At 40.0% G+C, this 23,790-nt stretch overlaps 1 protein-coding gene across 3 annotated transcripts in view; it reads right to left on the bottom strand.

The window, feature by feature from the left end:
* Positions 1-5,524: 5,524 nt before the first annotated feature.
* LOC122437004 (putative selection and upkeep of intraepithelial T-cells protein 1 homolog) overlaps positions 5,525-23,790 on the bottom strand; it is a 32,829-nt gene continuing 14,563 nt past the window's right edge. Inside the window, exons 3-9 of one of the 3 annotated variants that reach the window (XM_043461401.1) lie at positions 22,325-22,672; positions 18,610-18,888; positions 16,092-16,202; positions 15,043-15,135; positions 13,910-14,017; positions 10,022-10,144; positions 5,525-5,719 (exon numbers count right to left, since the gene is read on the bottom strand). In XM_043461401.1, coding sequence (XP_043317336.1) covers positions 5,703-5,719; positions 10,022-10,144; positions 13,910-14,017; positions 15,043-15,135; positions 16,092-16,202; positions 18,610-18,888; positions 22,325-22,672 — 1,079 coding nt within the window. In that variant the 3' untranslated portion in view covers positions 5,525-5,702. The remainder of the gene's footprint in view (positions 5,720-10,021; positions 10,145-13,909; positions 14,018-15,042; positions 15,136-16,091; positions 16,203-18,609; positions 18,889-22,324; positions 22,673-23,790) is intronic. The other 2 variants (XM_043461402.1, XM_043461403.1) reach the window with 2 other exon arrangements.

The following is a 23,790-nucleotide window of genomic DNA, read 5'->3' as shown; positions in this document are numbered from 1 at the left end:
GCTTTATTGACTATGCCAAATCCTTTGACTGTGTGGATCACAATAAACTGTGGAGAATTCTGAAAGAGATGGGAATATCAGACCACCTGACCTGCTGCTTGAGAAACCTGTATACAGGTCAGGAAGCAGCAGTTAGAACTGGACATGGAACAACAGACCGGTTCCAAATAGGAAAAGGAGTACATCACGGCTGTATATTGTCACCCTGCTTATTTAACTTATGTGCAGAGTACATTATGAGAAACGCTGGGCTGGAGGAAGCACAAGCTGGAATCAAGATTGCCGGGAGAAATATCAATAACCTCAGATATGCAGATGACACCACCCTTATGGCAGAAAGTGAAGAAGAACTAGAGAGCCTCTTGATGAAAGTGAAAGAGGAGAGTGAAAAGTTGGCTTAAATCTCAACATACAAAAAACTAAGATCATGGCATCCAGTCCCATCACTTCATGGGAAAGAGATGGGGAAACAATGGAAACGGTGGCTGACTTTATTTTTCTGGGCTCAAAATCACTGCAGATGGTGATTGCAGCCATGGAATTTAAAGACACTTACTCCTTGGGAGGAAAGTTATGACCAATCTAGACAGCATATTAAAAAGCAGAGACAATACTTTGTCAACAAAGGTCTATCTAGTCAAGGCTATGGTTTTTCCAGTAGTCATGTAAGGATGTGAGAGTCGGACTGTAAAGAAAGCTGAGCGCTGAAAAATTTATGCTTTTGAACTGTGTTATTGGAGAAGACTCTTGAGAGTCCCTTGGACTGCAAGCAAATCCAACCAGTCCATCCTAAAGGAGATCAGTCCTGAGTGTTCTTTGGAAGGACTGATGTTGAAGCTGAAACTCCAATACTTTGGCCACCTGATGCAGAGAGCTGACTCATTTGAAAAGACCCTGATGCTGGGAAAGATTGAGGGCAGGAGAAGAAGGGGACGACAGAGGATGAGATGGTTGGATGGCATCACTGACTCAATGGACATGGGTTTGGGTAAACTCCAGGAGTTGGTGATAGACAGGGAGTCCTGGCGTGCTGTGGTTCATGGGGTTGCAAAGAGTCAGACATGACTGAGGGACTGAACTGACCTGAACTGAGAAGGATATGGCAACTAGTATTGGCCAATATATTCTGGTATCTTGCCTGGAGAACCACCCCCTGCCCCAACAGAGAAGCCTGGGGGCCCACAGTCCACAGGGCCACAAAGAGCTGGACACAACTGAAGACTTTTTTTTGCCTGTGGCAGCTCTGCCCCAGTGAGGGTTGAGCATGAAGGTGGTGCAGCTGCTTGGCTTGCAGGGATCCTGGAGGTGGCAAGTGTGCAGGGACACTGACTGCCTCTGCCCCAGGTGTTATGGCCCTATCAGAGTCTTTTTTTGAGCCTCTTGTAGCTGGCGATCAGAAGACCGCTTTGGCCAGTCTTTCTCTATAGCTCCACCCATTCAGGCACTTAGAGGGCCCCCTTGCCTGGGGTCCTTCTCTGTTGTTTGGTGCATCAGGCACATAGAGCCCCCCCACCCCCACCCCACCCCGGCTGGGGTCCTTCTCTGTAGATCAGCAGGTCAGGCACTTAAAAGGGGCACCCTGGGTGGGGTCCTTCTCTGTAGATCAGCACATCAGGCACTTAGAAGGGGCACCCTGGGTGGGGTCCTTCTCTGTAGGTCAGCACGTCAGGCACTTAGAAGGGGCACCCTGGGTGGGGTCCTTCTCTGTAGGTCAGCACATCAGGCACTTAGAAGGGGCACCCTGGCTGGGGTTCTACTCTGTAGGTCAGTATGTCAGGCGTTTGATGGGCGGGCCTCTCTATTGTTCAGCTCCCAGTGCTAGCATGTGGGGAGAGAGGGGCTATGGTGATGGCTCCACCCCCTACACATGACTCAGCAGTATCCTCTTGCTTCCATGGCTTCCTGGCTTTCCTCCACAAGCATTTCCTACCACAATCTCCTCCCTCACATCCCCTAGATCTGTTTCTTTGCAATCAACAGCAGCCCTCACCCTGGGATTGCTCCACAATCACTAAATAACTCCCAGCGGCTGTGCCTTCTAGGGGACCTGCATCACTGTCCAGAGTATGTATGGCTGTGGCAAGGACTGTCTGATTCTTATTGCATTTAGGCTGCCACCGATCAGCTGTTTCACTCTCAGCCTTAAATATTTCTCCTCTGACTCAGACAATTGCCCTGATGCAGGGATCAGAGCCTTGCTTCAGTTCCTCCACCCACCAAGGGCAGGTCCAGTCCTACTAACACTCCTGTTTTCCCCCCTAGTTCCTTTGTTCTACCAAGTTTTGCATAGTTCTGTATATTCTTTTCTGCTGGTCAGGTACTCCTGCCTGCTCTCAGCTGGTGTTCTTCATGCACTTCTGTGTCTGAAGGTGTATTCCTTCAGACCTCCATGATGTATCCATGGAGAGAGATGTACTCCACATCCGCCTACTCCTCTGCCATCTTGTTCTCCTCAAATGTATTTTAAGCCAGCTTTTTCACTCTCCTCTTTCATCTTCATCAAGAGACTCTTTAGTTTTTCTTCACTTTCTTCATCTGCGTATCTGAGATTATTGATATTTCTCCTGACATCTTGATTCCAGCTTGTGATGTTCACATGATGTACACTGCATAGAAGTTAGATAAGCAGGGTGACAAAATACAGCCTTGATGCACTCCCTTACCAATTTTAAACCAGTCCATTGTTCCATGTCTGGTTCTAACTGTTGCTTCTTGACCTGCATACATGTTTCTCAGGAGACAGGTAAGGTTGTCTGATATTTCCATCTCTTAAGAATTTTCTGCAGTTCATTGTGATACACATAGTAAAAGGCTTTAGCATAGTCAGTGAAGCAGAAATATGTATTATTATTTCTGATCTTGTTGAAGAGGGCTCCCCGGGTGGCTCAGTGTTAAAGAATCTGTCCATCGATGCAGGAGATGCTGCTTGATCTCTGAGTCAGGAAGATCCCCTGGAGAAGGAAAGGGCAACCTACTCCAGTATTCTTGCCTGGAGAATCCCATAGACAGAATACTTGGGCCAGGTGATACTGAGCTGACTCCTTTGAAATGACCCTGATACTAGGAAGGATTGAAGGCCAAAGGAGAAGGGCGTGGCAGAGGCTGAGATGGTTAGATAGCATCATTGACTCAATGGACATGAATTTGAGCAAACTCCAAGAGATAGTGAAGGACAAGGGAGTCTGGTGTGCTGCAGTACATGGGGTCACAGAGTCAGACATGACTTAGCAACTGAACAACAACAACTTGTTGAAGAAAATATATTGCAGAAGCTAGAGACCTTCACCAGAGTTGACATACATTTGACTTAGAACTCAGAGAAGTCAAAGGAGGATTCATGGGAAAGTAGAGCAGTTTTAGATCTAGCTTCTGTATCATGCCAATGAAAGGAATCAGCAGATCAGCAGCAACATATATAATACAAGCTGCAAAATGGCTGCTGCTTCCTTTTCACTCTCCATCCCTCAAGAATTTTCCTTATGGCCTACCCTAACTGGAAACACAAAAGAAAGGACTTTCTGAAAAGTGTAGTCAAGTTGACACACATTTAATGATACCATCACAATGTCCTTAAATCAATATTTGTTTTTACATAGAGAAAGGACAGAATCATCTGAACATAAACTAAGGAGAGAAATGGACAGTAGAAAGAGACTTAATAGAACAAAGCTGACTAAGATGGTGAAATTAGCTAATAAGTTTAAAATAACTTTAATTGATTTGTCCTGGCATGTTGAGGAAAAGATATTTAAAAGATAGCATTACCATAGAAGTGGAGTCTATAGTAGGAAAATACTTGGGATTCCCAGAGGGAGAAATATAACTTCTGAAATAAAAGCTCATTAAAAAGAGTTTAGCAGCTTATTCAGCTGAAATAACATGGGATTAGTGATTTGGGAGACTTTAATTGTAAATATCCAAACTGAAGAACAGAGAGGAAAAAGAATATAAAATAAAGAAAAAAACATAGGGAGATTAGAGTCACAGTGAAGGATCTAACAGACATACAACTAGACACCCAAAAGCAGGAGACATATTTGAAGAATAATGACTGAAACATTATCATTTTTTGGAATGTTATTTTTAAACCCATGTATTAATGGAGGTACATTAATCTCAAGCAGTATCAATATAAATTAAACCATATCAAACACATTGTAGTCAGGCTATGAAAACCAAATTGACTCAAATCTGTTTAAAGCAATCTGAGAATAAAAGACATATTGTCTTCAAAAAAGCAACAATAAGACAAATAGTTGACTTTTCAACAGGTAATACAAAAGGCAGAAAATAATTGAATAATCTACTTGACACGTTGGAAGGAAATAAGCTTCAACCAGGATTTTGTTCCAGATGACACTATCCTTTAAAAATAAAGATGATTCCATAGAGGCCTTGGAAAATTATTCTACTTTTTTAAAGGAGAAATTTACAGCAACCAAATCTCTTGCTCCTTAAATCAAATTAAACAAGGTTATATATCTAATTTTTTGTTGTTTAGTCACTCAGTCATGTCCAACTCTTTGCAACCACATGGACCATAGCCTGCCAGGCTCCTCTATCCATGGGATTTCCCAGGTAAGAATACTGAAGTGGGTTGCCATTTCCTTCTCCAGGGGATCTTCCTGACCCAGGGATCAAATCTGAGTCTCCTGCTTTGGCAGGTAGATTCTTTACCGCTGAGCCACCAGGGAAGCATTATATCCTGGCATAAAAACCACAGTCAGTGCCTGTATTTCTGTAGGTCAGTGTCTTTACTTGAAGGTTTCTAGTTTTTCAGAAAGGTTGTTACCCTGATGAGCTTCCCAGGTAGCACTGGTGGTAAAGAACCCACCTACCAATGCAGGAGAAGTTAGACACAGGTTCCTACTCCAGTATTTTGCCTTGAGAATCCCATGGACAGAGGACCCTGGTGGGCTACAGTCCACAGGGTCACAAAGTGTTGGACATGACTGAACTGATTTAGCACACACACACATCTTCCTATCTACCATGTGGGTTACCCACCGAATGGAAATTTTTTCCAAGTTTCTTCTAGACTATAACTTGAGCTTGTTTCTACCCCACGGCCTTTGTTACTTCAGTCATTATGAAAACAAATCCTGAAATAAATTTATATGCTAATATTTTCCTTGTGTCCCTTATCAGAGTGAGTATTCTGGCTTCACTTGAAAACTTTATCCCTCTTATATTTAATTTAATGTACAAAGTCATTCTTTTAGCTCAATGTACAGAAGATGTGTTATCTGTTTATTTAATTTGTATTATGGACTCTCATGCTAAGAGCCTTCTGATGCATTTCCCTGATCGATGTCCCAGATATGTTTAATTGCTGATAGATATGACATTTAATTCTGATAGGTATAGATTTATTTCTACTTTCAGAGTTACTTTCATTTTCCCATGTAGATTATTGACTTTATTTCAGTCATTACCCTAATTTGTTATCTTCTGTCTTCTGATTACTTTTCTATCCATTTTAACTTTAACATAGTTTGTACAAGAGCTACAAATGAAATGCAAATTTGAGTGAACAAACATTTTATTTGCTCTACACATGGCAATTATTTGGCTTTATATAAAATTGCAAGGGAAAAATTAAATTGTGAGGGCTTAGCTACTTTTCTTGGAGATCTTCGCCTATTGATCCTCCGTAGTCTATCCATTGTCCCAGATGAAACATTCGGTGCTTGCTTAGTCCCTTAATTTTGTAGGAAACCTGTTGAGGAAATAAAATGTACTCAAGCTATTATAAATTCACATTTTACTAAAGGCAACTAGTTGAAATAAAAACACACTTGAGAACATATCAATCTCTTCCAAGATGCCAAAGTCATCTTTGGAAAAGCCATGAGAAACAACTTTTATTTAGAAGTCGTTAACTTGACTTCTCTGGCTTAAATCAATGAGAGGAAAATCCCTGCTGGGAGGATGTGTGTAAGGAATAAAGGTATTCTAGAAAGGAGTCTGATTTAATTTGCACAGTATCTCTTTGCAACTGAAGTAAATGGATACCCTGGTGAAACTATAATCAATAATATATATTCACACACATACACTATCTCTTCCTGTCTTTTTTCTCTTTTTCTCTTTTCTCCTTCACTCTCATAACTCAAACAGCAGTAAATCACTCTACATTATGTGCATTTGCTTGGAAAAGGCTATCATTGCACAATGTTATCTGATGCTTAATGTCACAAGGCACATCAGAAACTGCAGTGAATCTGTGGACTTGCTTTTTAAATTTTTCTAGATATTCTTATGTATCCCTTTAACCTTCTGGAACTTGAAAAGTTGTGAAACATAAGAGACAGAATTGGAAAAATTAACTTTTCAAATAAGAGAAGAGATAAACTCATTCAGTGAAAGGGTGCATAGAAAGTTGTTACTGAAAAAGCAATTAGATTCATCCTAAACCCTAATATAAACTTGGTAGAACTGGAGAAAACATTAAGAAAAATTGCTGAAAAAGTATTTGAGGCAATTATTTTTTCTTTGTAAAACAAAATTGACCTGATTATGAGAAATGGTTGATTTTCTTTTCTTTTTTTTTTTTTTTTGGCCACACCCCACGGGATGCAGGGTCTTAGTTCCTCAGAGCAGGGAGCGAACTTCAGTCACCCTGCAGTGGAAGTGTGGAGTCCTAACCACTAGAATTCCCGATTTTTTTAAATTTAAAAATCTAATGAGTGACTTCACTTTCACTTTTCACTTTTATGCATTGGAGAAGGAAATGGCAACCCACTCCAGTGTTCTTGCCTGGAGAATCCCAGGGATGGGGTCGCACAGAGTCGGACACGACTGAAGTGACTTAACAGCAGCAGCAGTAGTTAATGTAGAGCATTTCAATTTATGGTCAAGTTTGATCTTTTCCAATTTTGGCCTGTTGTGAGGTTGCTGCTATAGATTCTATAATATTAGCAATGTGAGATATATTAGAATTAACAGACTGTAAATGGTGATAAGTAGAATGAATTGGGTCTTTTCAGTCAAATACATTGCACAATCTCTCTTTCAAATCAATTAGTATATTTTCTTGATTTATTCATAAACACCTGGGAAAGCAAAAAAAGTAACTGACAAAAATCTTTGAGTGGCTAAAGCAACTCCTTCATTGGTCTCCATGGGACAAAGAGGAGCAGTGCTGAAAAATGGCCTTATGATACCACGTGGTTGAAAACGGGATTCATTTTTTAATAACTCTGGTCTCCAGTGTGAAAGACAATAAAACCTCTCCTTGATTCTAACTCTTATAATCCCACTCGATCAGCACGTAAGCCTGGCTTTTGAGTGGATGAATATTGGCTACAGGCTCCTTTCTGCTTTCAGCTATCACTAATCTGTGCCTCATAGGATGCAAGGATAGTGATTGAGTTGTTTTCCTCGGTAGTAGAAATTAGGCCTGAGAAGCATAAATCTGTACTGTGGGAAGCACACATTTGTCCTTGCAATTGTTTAATTATAAAGGGTGGAATGTTTCTCAACATTGGAGAGGTAATGAAGGGTCTGACTCCGGTCCAGCTTACTATATGTGATTCCTTATGTCAGACCATAGGAAATGACAAAAGATTTGCCTAGCAGGCTCCTCACACCAGACTTGGTGCACAGTCAGCGCCTTGCAGCTTCTGGAGGGAGGTGCAATCCAGGACTAGGTCCTTCACTCCCAGCAGCCATGTTCATATGCACACCTGCATTCCGAGCCCAGGTACCTCTTTTTGGAGGCTTCCTTACTGGGGTCCTCAGCTAAAATGGCTTTTTTTATTTTTAGTACCCTCTGCTGAGACCTTTTATTGGGGGAGGGCATCTTGATTAAGTTATTCTTCTCCACTTTGACTCGGGATTGTTCCATTCTAGTTCTCTGAGTTTGTAAAATGGCAGGAGTCTTTTGTGTAGTGTTCTTTATAGTGAGACACTATTTCAAACCCAGGTCTCCTGCATTGCAGGTGCATTCTTTACTGACTGAGCCACCAGGGAAGCCCAAGAATACTGGAGTGGGTAGCCTATCCCTTCTCCAGGGCATCTTCCTGACCCAGGAATTAAACTGGGGTCTCCTGCATTGCAGGCAGTTTCTTTACCTCCAGAGCTACAAGGGAAGCCCTAGTGTTCTTTATAGTGAGACACTATCTCCCCAACCTGTGCTGCAGGTCACCTGACCCTTGTCCAGTGCTGGAACTATGAGGAGCCAGCACTATTTTCCTTTTTGACCTCTTACACACCCACAGTAAGGGGATAAAAGCATGACTGTTACCTTTAGTTTCTCTTGTCATCTTCATCGGCCACTCTAGCAGCTCTCGACAGGTAGTCCAGAGAGACCCAAGAGTCAATGAATGCAAAGATGGGAGAGCAAACTACCCATTCTTTGTGGTTCTAGGCCTTTTTAAGCTTAAGTAAAAAGCTTGTATGTATTGTCCACAATAACTCATCATAGATTTGCACTGTATTAAAGGGAAAGAGCCTACTAGTAATTAAGGGTATATATTTTCATAACCCTGCATACATTTTTTAATGGAACATTTTAGGATTGTAGGTTTCTGGTGGAACACAAGAATCAAGTATTAAATTTTTTCTTCTCACATGACTAGTTTTATATTTCCTTCCATTGATTTCATAAGCAGATTATATTTTGCACATAATGCCAGGACTTTCAATGTTGGGTGTTAGGGAATTTCAAAAATATACACTCTACTGTGAACAGAGCTTCAGAAATGTTCCTGGTTCAGCCTTTGTAGATGCCTATGAGTTTCTATAATGTTCAATTATCAACTATAATATTAAAATTTTAATTCTGTCTTTGAGATCAAAATAGAAGAAAATGCACAGCATTGAATGGTTTCATCACAGGATGAAAAGCCTGGACCTTCCAGTTCTACTAGAATTATCACAAGTGTGAAATCAGAACTGAGACTGTCATTGGAATCTGAAGCACTAACTTTGCAAGTGTAGAAACCCCAGGGAGCCTCAAGATGGTTACAATCAGGGAACCCTTATACAGGGCATAAGTCTTCCTCCTTTCCCTCTGACATTCCTTCCTTCTTTCTTTCCTTTCTTCCTTCTTTCCTCCTTTTCTTTCTTTCTTCTCTTTTTTGTGAAGAGACTATATTGTGTTCATTTCTTTTCAGTGATATATCAGCTGATATCACAGTAAGATTTTGAGGGAACAGGCAGAGACAGTGAGAGGTAGTAGAGGTAGATGTTTCAAGAGGTATAGAAGCAGAGGGGAAAAGAGAGATTTCACTGGGGTAGAATCTGACCACTTCTGGTCTTCCTCCCCTCTGGCTGCCTCTCTGATGTATGTGTATGAGCAGGTATATGCACATGTATGTACGTGTGATATTTATTTGAGTACACAACGTTAGATCTTTACATCAAAATTCCTCAGCTGAATAATCTCATAAGGCATGACTTATCTTCCCCATTTTGTGGAGGAAATAAAATTAGATCAGAAGAGAAAAGCCATTTACCCAAGGTCACTCAGCATGGTTAAGCCAGGATAAAACCCAAGCTTATTGGATTCAAAAACTATGTTCTTTTCATTAAGCAACCATCCTTTTCTAGGCTGAGTATAACCTTGTCTCAAAATTACCTCTTTCGGTCCCCCTCCCCACCACTTTTGTTTATTAAACAGGACACTCCCCCCACCTCTTTTTTCTTTATTCCAAAATTCTATTTAGTTGAATTTAAAGTTATCCTGAGACTATTATTATCTTGCTTGGGCAGCTTCCTTGCACATGTAATTTCATTACAGGTACCAAACACATCATGTTAGAAAAGTATAAATTCTGGCAAGAAAATCTCTAAGGTATTATTCTTACATCAAATTCACTGAGAGCTTCATACAGAAACAGATCAAATGACAATGAACAGGTCTTTGTTTTTCCCCCAGCTATTAATGCACAAGGACTGGAAAGGTCACTTTTGTAGAAACCCCAGGAGACTCAAGAAGCTACAATCAGAGACTATATCTGGAGATCAGTTAGAAGAATGATGCCTTCTGAGTTACCACCCTTCCCATTCCATTTACCTCTGAATCTGAAGTAAGCAGAGGAAATGATCATGGTGATGAAGACCGTCAAAACACACAGGATCACAGTCATATCCTCCAGCCACATGACATCCATCTCGAAATGTGGATCTGAAACAGGGACTGTAGAGAGATGCAAGCATTAGGAGAATCACAGCAGGGAACGGAGGACTGGATTACAGACTCACAATAGGTTTGCTTTTCACATTCCTATGGCTCCATACTTCTGGGCTTGTATGAGGGGGAAGGAGAAGTAGGCTGGGTTGTGTAGATGATCCTGGAGATGAGCACATTTGAGCTAAGTGTGGAAGAAGGCTGCAAAGAGGCAGATATTGTTTCTTCCACCCAAGCATCATGACACTTGCTCTGGTTGGCCAGAGTCTGAAGGATGGATACACACATTATACCTTTGTCTACTTCATGAGGTGCTGCAGGCCCTCAGGAACTCTAGACCTCTTGAGAAATATGGTGAAATAGAATAATCTGGAATGAGCAGAATCTCTGAGATGAAAAAGATATTATAATTCTCAAAAGTTATCCTCTTATCTGTAGCAGACATCTTCTGTAAAGTATGTTTTCTGGGTGATTATAAAAGTGGAGAATATCCCCACCTCATAATACTGATTAATATGTCTTGTGATGGGAGCACCATTACCAACAGTTAGGGTATCTGTTTCATTACTGGTCAGCTATGCCTATTAAAAATTACTTTTCTATATAAACTCTAGTTTGTTTCACTGACATGATTGTTCACTGATTCATACTATCTTGTAGAGAAGGACAACCAACACAGTAAGGATGGGGAAACAGGAGTCAGGAGTCTTAAATCCACATCCTTGAAATAATGGTTGAAATAATCAACAATGTTCTTCTTGGAGAAAAGAAAACTCAAAAGCCACCAAAATTGTTGCCCTCACAATATATTCCATATGGTTGTAGACTGTACAAATGGAGGGTAAAGCATTTCCCTAATTAATATCTACTTTACCCCATAATTTGATATAAATTCTTGGCACTTGACTAGATCGGAGGCCCCTTTAGTAAGGGTGATAGCTTGAATTTTTAAAAAATAGACAAGTTGCTCTGGGAGCATGTGCAAAATGATCAGAGAGTGAAGAGTCTACAAATTTTTCTCTGGGTCACACACTTCTATTTTTCTCAGCTTAACATTAAGGAGAACTTCAAAGCTCTTCTCCTAAGGGGTAGAACAAAATTTAAAATAAAATTGAAAGAAAAGTTTGGAAATAAAATAGCTCTAGGATGCTAAAAGTATCAGAAGATTGTGTGTGTGTGTGTATGTGTGTGTGTGTCTAAATCAATGCTGACTTTTTAAATTTTCTTTCCTTCCTACATGCTAAGGATGTCCATGCTTAGAAGGAAAGTTAAGGTCATGGTGGGCTGCAAGTGAAGAAAGACATGCCATGAGCTTAGGAGAAAAGGGAAGAAGGATGATGGCAAACACATGTAGCCCAATCTTCCCACCAGCTGAGACACCAGACAGGGAATTGTGGCAGAATCCATAGATAATGCTAATAATAATGATAGTAATAATAGTATCAAACATTAGTGTGGTTTGCACTATGTGTGAACCCAGACTAAATGACTTCAATACATTGACTAATTTAACCTAAAATAACCTTATGAAATAGGCATTATCATCAATATTTTAAGGATGAAGAAATTACAGTTCAGAGACTTTAAATAAGTTCCTCAAGTTCACACAGTTAGTAGTATAGCCAAGATAGCGTGACTCTAGTCTGGCACTGATTCTTGGAAATAAATAGTATACATCTCTTGCAGGTTTCTCTGTGCATGACCTCCACAGAAAGCAAGAAGAGCAGAATATATCTGTTGGAGACTCAAATGCTGGCTATTTCTTGTGAAGAAACATTTACTTGCATTTAGAAAGGCAATCTGATTTATTGTAAAATATTCAGACTAAGGGACACATGATTTGAATCCCAGTAATAATTTTATTTTTTGCTGCGTCAACTGATGTAAGTTGATCAAATTTTACATTCTGCTGTATCTGCAGCTCCAAAGTGAAGATAATAATAAACACTGCATAAAGATGTTAAGAATTAAAATATACAATGTTTGTGGAATTTCCTGAAATTTGTATTTGTTAAATGAATTGACAAGTATTTTCTGAATTGATAAACATCAAGAAGGAAAATCAGTCCAGAAAGTCACCACAAACAGAAAGTTGTCTAAATTAGGAATGAGGCTGCTAAATGAGATGGTTATAGAGGAAGCAATATCCATGGGGAAAAGTCCATTTTAAGTAAGGAGAAGAAAGTTCAGTAGCAATTAGAAAAGAGATTAGTGGATAGGTGTTACTTGCCTAATTACCAGGAGTTGTGAGCACTGTGGGTGGAGGCCTCTGTGATCAATGACTTAGTTTTAGGTCTTCAAGTTAGAGTAAGCAAAAATAAAATTTTAATTCCCAGACTCACTCTTAAGGATTCCAGGTCTGCTTCGACAATGACAGTGACTTGCAACTTATTCTTGGGGTTTTCTGTTATATCCAACGGAAGCCTCATAAATCACTAAGTACCCAGGCAATATTTCCCTGTAATGATCAATTCTTTTTCACAAGACTGCTGACTAAATATTTCTTTTTAATTTTATTTTTAGTCTTTCCATAGAGGAACAGTACACTAGAGTTATTGAAACAGAGGTCTAAGTGCCTGGTTGGGGTCTGGGCATTGCCATTACTTAGCTGTGTGAATAGTTATTCAACTTCTTTGTGTTCCAGATTTTATCACATTTAAAATCTAATTCACTGAAGAGTAAATGTATTAACATTATAAAATCCATACAGCACATAATAAATATTTAATATGTACTAGCTATTATCATAGTATCTTGCTCCTTTCCTCAAGCACAAATGGAGAGAGTATTTAGTTGGCTAACATGCAAAGCAAGATTCAGGTATGGCTTTTCTTAAAGTGAAATATAAAAGCAGTTTCAGTCTAGTCTTATCTAAGACTATTTTGTCTTTATTGCATAGGAGAAAATTAATAAATAAAGTCCTCTGAATAGTTCAGCCCCACTTTGTGCATGGGGACCTCAAAGATAGAGCTAAGGACCCATTTTAAAATATGCTGGGTTCAGCTATCCCCAAACTTTTACAATTGCCCTTTCAACTTCACCTTCAAAGAGAGTCAAAGAGAAGGATCAGTTTCAGTTGTCCATACAGACCATGAGTGTTAGTAGTGTTAGTCGCTCAGTCGTGTCTGGCTCTTGGCGACCCCATGGACTATAGCCTGCCAGGCTCCTCTGTCCATGGAATTCACCAGGGAGGAATACTGGAGTGGGTAGCCATTCCCTTCTCCAGGGGATTTTCCTGACCCAGGGATCAAACCCAGGTTTCCTGCATTGCAGGCAGATTCTTTACCATCTGAGCCACCAGGGAAACCTGAGAACAGACCATAAACTTAAGCAAAATATCTGTAGACATATAAATCATTTTGAGAAGGAGACTTTTCTTCTTTGTATCAGTCTCTTAAAGTAATCTATAACCCCCAACGTTTAAGATATACTGAATTATTATCTCCTCTAAGCTAAAAGTACAGGAAGAATTGGCTGGATTTTTGGCAAAATATAGCTATTTTACTGAAGGAAATATTTTCTTTTGCTAGGGAGAAGAGGCATCAGCAGTTTGTATCATTAAACCAACAAAATTCTGGAGGCTGGAATCCAAATCCAGTGACATGAGGTCCAAAAATTTATTGTTCATGGAATTCAAGCAAATATTTGAGGTACAAGAAGAAACCCAAGCTTTCAGATAAACAGCTTTGTTACTCTTCTTTGGCAAATGTTTTACCAGATACTGAGCACTTGGAGATATTTTCACAAAGTTCTCATCTTTTTGGTCCCACATACCTCTTTTTTTGTAATGCAAATAGCAAATGAGGGAGACAATCATAATGAATGAAGTTGAGACTATTAGTATGCCCACTAACCAAGGAGGTACTGCATTGCAGGAGCAATCTGGAAAAAACAAAAAAATAGAGGAAGATCACCATCAGTTATTGGTGTGGAGATACTTCGGATTGGGGGAAATGCACCAGAAAAATAAGATTTATAGTTTAATGCCATCCCTTTGTATTTATTTGGAATAGGACTAAGGGTGGGGGGGGGGCAGGAAATATGGGGCTAAGGCTTAGGACTAGCGGATCCCAAGTATCTAAAGGCTTAGGTCTAAAGCTGTTGGTCACTGGGACAAAAGCAGAGCTGTTTCTAGGATGGGAGTGGTTTGGGGCTGAGGCTAAACAGACCCAGAGGAAAGTAACTCATTTTTCTTTTTCTTCCTCTAGCCCATCAATCAGTGTGCCGCATTAGGGAGAGTGAGACAGAGCTATGCACTAGTCATTATATCTAGATTCAAAATAGGCCAGAGTAGGATAGGTCTGGAGACCTCTAAACTGCTTAAGAGATCATAAGAGCTCTGAAAGTAAGAATCTCATGAAAGGACATACTGCTTAAAATCTTATTTAGCACACATCATTGTGGTGTCATTTGGCTATCTAGTCTTCCCATGAAAACATTCTATTACATGGAGGCTTAACAACACAAGTGGTGCCCATTCCTCCACTGTGGAGTATTATGCATAGTCTAGGGCTTCCCGGATGGCTCACTGGGTAAAGAATCTGCCTGCCAATGTAGGAGATGTGGGTTCGATCCCTGGATTGGGAAGATCCCCTGGAGGAGGGCAAGGCAACCCACTCCAGTATTCTTGCCTGGAGAATCCCATGCACAGATAAGACTGGTGAGCTACAGTCCATAGGGTCACAAAGAGTTGGACATGACTAAAGCAACTTAGCAGACACACATGCACAGTCTAACTTAATGTTTAAAATCTGGGATACAAAGATTCATGAGCATCATGGTGGCATAAATGGCTCTCATTTTTGTCTCCTTATCAACATCAAAAATGTGGCATCCAACCATAAAGAGAAGTACCTCTATAGGACACAGAACCATACACCAAGGGACTTGGGAGGAGTTCTGCTCACCTGCGTGTCGGGTAACAGGAAGACAGTATTCAGTACAGGTTCTTGAACGTCGTGGAGATTGTGAGCTGTTTCTGGCCACTCTTATCTGTGCTCCTAGACAACATGCAGAACACTGAGCTACTAAAGAGAGAGGCTTTGTGGAAGTCCAGGTTTTCAGCTAGAAAGAGACCTCAGAAGAATGTAGTCTTGAAAGAGAGCTATACCAGAAAGGATCTATGAATTTGAAGGTCTAATTTATTTATTTTAATTGGAGGATAATTTCAATATTGTGATGGTTTTTGCCATCCATCAACACGAATGGGCCACAGGCATACATGTGTTCTCCCCCCATCCTGAAACCCCTCCCACCTCCCTTCCCACCCTATCCCTCTGGGCTGTCCCAGAGCACTGGCTTTGGGTGCCCTGCTTCAGGCATCAAACTTGCACTGGTCATCTATTTTACATATGATAATGGACATGGTGAATCTGAAGGTTTTAAAACTGAGTACACCTTCGAGTCATGAACAGCTATTTTTTGTGTGTGTTAAAATTTCCCCCTAAATCCTCCAAGTCCATTTCCCCCAAAGCAGCTTGGTTGAGATGGATGAAAACTTTCCCCTTGGGAAAGGTAAGTTACCTGGAGTAACTCTCCATGTATGCTCTATTTTCCTGATTCTGTGTACTATTTAAGTGACCTCTATGCAGCTGTTTCTGCCCTGTGCAATCAGGACTTTATTTCCTGCCCTGATGGAGTCATTGTACCATTTAAGCAGTCAAGTGAGAGATACGTGTAAACTGTGTTAAATGCTAAATGTTTAAAAGCTCTCCCAGTTTGTTGGGAAAGCTATCACCATAGGAAAAAAATAATTTGAATTTGATTGAGGTACAAGAAAGCCCAGACTTTCAGACACACAGCATTGTCAGAAGGTCGAGGAATGGTGAAGATCATACATCTAGTAAAGACCTAAAAATTCAGAACTTTCTGAGGCACACAGGCTTGGAAATCAAGGGTCATGCAGCTTTAGCTCCCCCTTCCCCCTTTACATCTCCCACCCTTCAAACCCACTTACTTTGCAATCTACGATGTAGAGCAACCCTGGAGACCATGGTAGAAGTCAGCAGTAGAGCCAGAATTAAGCCCAGAATCAACTTCAAAACTGTATTCCATAGAAACAGTTTATCTGAAATAGATTCATCCAAAGCATTCAAGACTTCACAATGCTGAGATATTAGACCTAAGCAAGTTTGGGGAGGCAGTTATAACTGGGTGAGTGAAAAGCGACCAAGAGTCTGAAGTGGGACTAAGCCAAACGTGATTTAGTTTGAGACTGGAGCAAAGATGAGTGAAGACTGCTCATTCCAATTCTTCCCATCCATTCTATCTCATGTTCCCCTTGAGGTAGGGCTGGTTTCTTCACACTAAGCCTCAGACCAACTCAGTCCTTTAGTCTTTTTGTTTAAGCAACCAGTTTATGTGTAGTCCTGAGTTCTCAAATGTGTTCCTGGGTCTGGCATTATTCTTCTTGAATACATTTAGAGATCATGTAAACTTTCCTTCTCTCCTATTCACATGAACAAGCATCTGCTTTTGTTTGCTGATTTGCACATACTGTACATAGATACCTGTCATTTCACTGGGAATGTGATATTTTTCTCCCCAGAGAAATAAACACAAAAGTATTCTAAAAGTAGTAAATTGCTAAACCTGTTGGGGATTTATTCCTATTATAGTAATCTTGAATTGGGATTATTCAATTATTCAGTCTCAATTCTCTTGAATTGAGATTATCCCTCTCAGTATTTGGCTCCAATATTAATTTCACAGACATATACAAATACTAATACATGTACAGTAACTTAGCAGTTTCCAAGGCACTCATTTTGTTTTATTTCAATCTTTCAAGTACCTATTATTTTTTGTTTATCAACTATGTGCCGTGAAATGTTTGAAGAGGCTGGGGTATATCAAGTACAACCAAGATCTCTACCTCTGTTTTAGAAAAGGAGATAGATAAGTGATAGACAAAAAACATAATAAATAATCTATATAGTAGGCTAAAAGGTGATACTACTATATAAAAAAGAAAAATGAAAAGACAGTAAGGTGATAGGAAATCCCAGGTAGAGGGAGTGGTACAAGTTGCATTTTTGTTCAAATTGGTTTGTTAAAATGGTCTTTAATTCAAATTTAATTCAAATAAATTTAATAAATTCAAATAAATTTAATTCAAAATTTAATTTAAAGGTGAGACGAATACAGACTTGAAGGAGATAGGTAATTTATTGGAATTATAGCATTCTGGCAAGAAGGAACAATGGGAGCAAAGACCCCAAAGCAGGAACAGTTCTGTCTCAGTTGGGGAACAGCAAGGAGGTCTGTGCAATTGGACTAGAAGAGACACAAGAGAACAGTAAGAGATGGGTCAGGTAGGGAACAGGAGCACAGGCAGTGCAGGGCGTTGTGGGTCATTTTACTTAGAATAAAATGGGGAATCATTGCAGGGTTTTAAACAAAGGGTGACATATATTTCATGTTTTAAATGGGTCCTGATATCCATATGATGAAAATATACTGTTGTGGACAGGAAAAGAAGTAGGGAGAACTTTATAGATGCTATTGACAGTATTCAGACCATGGACAATACTGTTTTTGGTTTGGACAGGTGGTAAGAAGTGGTGAGACTCTGGGTATATTTTATAAGTAAAACTAGTATTATCTCTTGACACATGTGATATAGAATACAAGAGAAAAATGGGAGTCAAGGATGATTTCAAGGATTTTTTTCTAAGAAACTAAAACTATGAAGTGTGACTGGAAAGGCAGTAAATCACACAAGTTAACAGGTAATTAAGAGGTTAATTATAGATCTGTTTCATTCGCAATATTTACTAGATGTCAGTACTGACATGTTGAATTTAAAGATGAGATTAGGGTTTGGGAGAGAGGTCTGGATAAAATATATCATTTGAGGAGTTATTATGATTTCATGTTAAACCATGAGATGGAATTAAGTCACACTAGAGAAAAGTGAAAGTTGCTCAGTCATGTCCGACTGTTTGCGACCCCATCGTCTATACAGTCCATGGAATTCTCCAGGCCAGAATACTGCAGTGGGTAGCCTTTCCCTTCTCCAGGGGATCCTCCCAACCCAGGGATTGGACCCAGATCTCCCGCATTGCAGGTGGATTATTTAGTAGCTGAGCCACATGGGAAGCCCAAGAATAAGGAATGGGTAGCCTATCCTTTCTCTAGCAGATCTTCCTGACCCAGGAATTGAACTGGTGTCTCCTGTATTGCAGGTGGATTCTTTACCAACTGAGCTGTCAGGGAAGCCCACAGTAGATTAAAAAAAAAAAAAAAAAAGGCTCAAAGACTATGCCTTGGGAAACTTGTATTATCAAAATGTCAGAGTTAAAAAGATAAAGTAGCAGAAGAGAATAAGGAAGAAAATAAGCAAGTAGGTGAACAAAGCCAAGAGAATATAGTATCCTAAAAAACCAAGTGAAGAGAGTATATTTATTTTTCTCGTTAGTTTATAAATTTGATGACAATGGCCATCATCTGAAGAACAAACACACAGATCTCACTTGATAGGACAATGCTTGTCTTCTCCTCTTGACCAGTTACAGGGTTTCGAAGGTAGCAGGTGATATTCCCATGGGTGCTCTGTAATAGAAGGGTCATCTTCATGTTGAACAATTTGTCTGTATCCTGTGAATGGGATTTTGAGGAAGGTGGGATGATATTTTCTCTGCTGTCTCTCCATTCCATTTGAGGCTGTGGGAACCAACCTCCTGAAATGCACTCCACTAAAAGACCTTTGGTATTAGGAGGATGCACCAGAATCTGCGTTTCTAGGCTTGTAGCTGTTGGAAAGAAAAGGGAAAACAAGATTCAGGTGATGGGTTGGGGAAATACGAGAGAGTAGGAAAAGCCTCTTTCCACTTTAAATCTGTAGATATACTGACTGCTAAGCACTGTAAGGTTCTGAGTGTTTCTACGAGCTAATCAAAAGGGAAACAGGCTAAGCCAGACTGAAGGGTTGCGCTATACAAACTAACACCCCAGTCCTAAAAAGATCAGGACAGTGCATTTGTTTGATCTATTCATTTAGTCAGTCAAAAATATTTATTGATTATTTTCTAAACCTAGGAGACTTGAGTTAGGTCATGGAAGAACAAAAACAGTCTTCAAGATCTCAGTCCTCATAGAATTTATAGTGTAACATTTTTCTTATATTTTCATCATTAGTCTCATATGAGTTACTATAATTTATTATTAAATAGAAAATAGCATAAAGTCTAGTTTGCAGCTTTAATTGAAACTTTAATTTATGTGCTCTTTGCATAAAATAGGTAACATACTACTATTGGGTTGGCTGAAAAGTTCGTTTGGCCAACCAGAACAAACTTTTTGGCTAAGCTAATATTATCAAAATAAATTCCTATGTATCGGTTTAGAGAAAATACACAAGTTTTTGAAAAATTTCAGTATGTTGCTGGGGATGTAAGACTTGCCTAAACTGTGAACAAAGAATGAGCAGAGATTAAAAAAATTACTCCATTTTACTTTACATTAAAGTTACTTTAATTTAATGTCTGTTAAAATTTCTGCAGTGATGGAAATAGTCCAAATATCTGTGGTCCAATCAGTAGTGTTTTGCTACAGGAGGCTTTAGCACCTAAAATGTAATCAATGAGATTAAAGAACTAAATTTTCAATTTTATTTAATTTTTACTTTTAATTTTATTAAATAAAAATTGAAGTAGCCACATGTGGCTAGTGGCTATCACATTGGATAGGTTAGTTCTAGGCAATACAGATGTGTGTCACAGTAGCGAATGAAAATGTTATGTGTGAATGGGCCTTGGACACTACCCTTATGCCCTCACATTTGGGAACCCCTTCAATTAACTTCGAGTCTTCCATTTCCCCATTTCTGTGCTATTCAGAACACTTGAAGGCTGAGGCAATTTTGGAGGACATGGAAGATTGTGGATAAGGCTTTTTGAACTAGATTTAGAACTAGTTCAGTTCATTTCAGTCACTCAGTCATGTCCGACTCTTCGCGACCCCATGGATCACAGCACACCAGGCCTCCCTGTCCATCACCAACTCCTGGAGTATACTCAAACTCATCTCCATTGAGTCGGTGATGTCGTCCAACCATCTCATCCTCTGCTGTCCCCTTCTCCTGCCTTCAACCTTTCCCAGCATCAGGGTCTTTTTCCAATGAGTCAACTCTTTGCATGAGGTGGCCAAAGTATTGGAGTTTCAACTTCAACATCAGTCCTTCCAATGAACACCCAGGACTGATCTCCTTTAGGATGGACTGGTTGGATCTCCTTGCCATCCAAGGGACTCTCAAGAGCCTTCTCCAGCACCACAATTCAAAAGCATCAATTCTTCGGCACTCAGCTTTCCTTATGGTCCAACTCTTACATCCATACATGACTACTGGAAAAACCATAGCCTTGACGAGATGGACCTTTGTTGGCAAAGTAATATCTCTGCTTTTTAATATGCTGTCTAATTTGATCATAACTTTCCTTCCAAGGAGTAAGTGTCTTTTAATATCATGGCTGCAGTCACCACCTGCAGTGATTTTGGAGTCCAAAGAAATAAAGCCTGTCACTGTTTCCACTGTTTCCCCAACTATTTGGCAAGAAGTGATGGGACCAGATGCCAAGATCTTAATTTTCTGAATGTTGAGCTTTAAGTCAACTTTTTCACTCTCCTCTTTCACTTTCATCAAGAGGCTCTTTAGTTCCTCTTCACTTTCTGCCATAAGGGTGGTGTCATCTGCATATCTGAGGTTACTGATATTTCTCCCGGCAATCTTGATTCCAGCTTGTGCTTCATCCAGCCCAGTGTTTCTCATGATGTACTTTGCTTATAAGTTAAATAAGCAAGGTGACAATATACAGCCTTGAAATACTCCTTTTCCTATTTGGAACCAGTCTGTCCTTCCATGTCCAGTTCTAACTGTTGCTTCATGACCTGCATATAGGTTTCTCAAGGGGCAGGGCAGGTCTGGTATTCCCATCTCTTTAAGAATTTTCCACAGTTTATTGTGATCCACACAGTTGAAGGCTTTGGCATAGTCAATAAAGCAGAAATAGATGTTTTTCTGGAACTACCTTGGTTTTTGATGATCCAGAGGATCTTGGTCTCTGGTTTTTCTGCCTTTTCTAAAACCATCTTGAACATCTGGAAGTTCATGGTTCATGTATTGCTAAAGCCTGGCTTGGAGAATTTTGAGCATTACTTTACTAGTGTGTGAGATAAGTGCAATTGTGCGGTAGTTTGAGCATTCTTTGGCATTCCCTTACTTTGGGATTGGAATGAAAACTGACCTTTTCCAGTCCCATGGTCACTGCTGAGTTTTCCAAATTTGCTGGCATATTGAGTGTAGTACTTTCACGGCATCATCTTTTAGGATTTGAAATAGCTCAACTGGAATTCCATCACCTCCACTTGCTTTGTTTGTAGTGATGCTTCCTAAGGCCCACTTGACTTCACATTCCAGGATGTCAGGCTCTAGGTGAGTGATCATACCACTGTGATTATCTTGGTCATGAAGATCTTTTTTGTATAGTTCTTCTGTGTATTCCTGCCACCTCTTCTTAGTATCGTCTGCTTCTGTTAGGTCCATACCATTTCTGTTCTTTATTGAACCTATCTTTGCATGAAATGTTCCGTTGGTATCTCTGATTTTCTTGAAGAGTTCTCTAGTCTTTCCCATTCTGTTGTTTTCCTCTATTTCTTTGTATTGATCACTGAGGAAGGCTTTCTTATGTCTCCTTGATATTCTTTGGAACTCTGCATTCAGATAGGTATATCTTTCCTTTTCTCCTTTCCTTTTCATTAGTTTGATTTAGAACTAAGTAGTCAGTAAATTGAGTCAAGGAGAAATGGGAGTAAGAATGATCATTAAAAAGACAATTGTAAAGAGTTAGGTCACTTCTAGAGTCAGCTTTTACTAAAGTGTTGCCAAAAATAATTGGAAAAAATAGTAATAAATCCTTAAAAGGATTCTGTTGATACTTTACAGATCTAACAGTGCATATAGACATGGGAAAACAGGCAGTTCTTGCTGATAAAGGTAATGTGTGCACAGACAAAGTTTGCATTCTTAATCCTCCACTTTTCCCCATTTAAAGACTAAATATATGAATCTGAACTTGCTAACTAAACCCTGACTATGAAATGGTTAGAAATATTGAGAATATTCTTAATAATCAGCCTCAGATGGACTGAGAATCATGAATGCATAGAAGTGTCAGAGGGATCCATCCTTACCTGTGACCTTTACCTCTGTGATGGCCTCCTCATAGAAATCACCATCTTTGAAGAAACAGTGGTACATCCCATCATCATCAGCATTCACCCTAAAGATTCTGAGGGTCACCTTACCCTCTCCAATGGTGTCTGTGAGGAGCTCTGTCCGCTCCACATAATTAGAGATGGTTTCTCCATACAAGTCTTTACCATCTTTGTACAGGTGAACAGGTTTTTTGTAGTGGTTCCGGAACCAGCGTATCTCCATGTGTTCTGCACTCTGTGGTGGGGACAGCTGGCAACTGAGCTCCACTTTCCCACCCAGTGGAGCCAAGATTGGCCCCTCTATGCCATTCACTGTGAACTTCTCTGGGAAGGGAGATAATAACCAAAAGTTGAGAATATTAGTCAGGACATACCATGTACTTGATTCATATATGTACCTGCTGAGTTCCTAGCTTTCTAGGTATCAATGGGCTTTTAACATTCTCTCTAAATACCACCTATAGGACCACCTTACTTTTTTAGTATCTTTCTCAGTTCAGTTCAGTCGCTCAGTCATGTCCAAATCTTGGCGACCCCATGAGTCACAGCACACCAGGCCTCCCTGTCCATCACCAACTCCCAGAGATCACACAAACTTATGTGCATTGAGTCAGTGATGCCATCCAGCCATCTCATCCTCTGTCGTCCCCTTCTCCTCCTGCCCCCAATCCCTCCCAGCATCAGGGTCTTTTCCAATGAGTCAGCTCTTCACATGAGGTGGCCAAAGTATTGGAGTTTTAACCGAAGCATCAGTCCTTCCAGTGAATGCCCAGGACTGGTCTCCTTTAGGATGGACTGGTTGGATCTCCTTGAAGTCCAAGGGACTCTCAAAAGTCTTCTCCAACACCACAGCTCAAAAGCATAAATTCATCGGTGCTCAGCTTTCTTCACAGTCCAACTCTCACATCCATACAGGACCACTGGAAAAACCATAGCCTTGACTAGATGGACCTTTGTTGGCAAGGTAATGTCTCTGCTTTTTAATAAGCTATCTAATTTAGTCATAACTTTCCTTCTAAGGAGTAAGCGTCTTTTAATTTCATGGCTGCAATCACCATCTGCAGTGATTTTGGAGCTCCCAAAAATAAAGTCCGACAGTGTTTCCACTGTCTCCCCATCTATTTCCCATGAAGTGATGGGACCAGATGCCATGATCTTAGTTTTCTGAATGTTGAGCTTTAAGTCAACTTTTTCACTCTCCTCTTTCACTTTCATCAAGAGGCTTTTTAGTTCCTCTTCACTTTCTGCCATAAGGGTGGTGTCATCTGCATATCTGAGGTTATTGATATTGCTCCTGGCAATCTTATTCCAGCTTGTGCTTCTTCCAGCCCAGCATATCTCATGATGTACTCTGCATATAAGTTAAATAAGCAAGGTGACAATATACAGCCTTGATGTACTCCTTTTCCTATTTGGAACCAGTCTGTCGTTCCAAGTCCAGT

This window comes from Cervus canadensis, chromosome 2 (genome assembly GCF_019320065.1).
Source record: "Cervus canadensis isolate Bull #8, Minnesota chromosome 2, ASM1932006v1, whole genome shotgun sequence".
NCBI classification, from domain to species: domain Eukaryota; kingdom Metazoa; phylum Chordata; class Mammalia; order Artiodactyla; family Cervidae; genus Cervus; species Cervus canadensis.
This window is presented reverse-complemented; position numbering and strand designations above follow the sequence as displayed.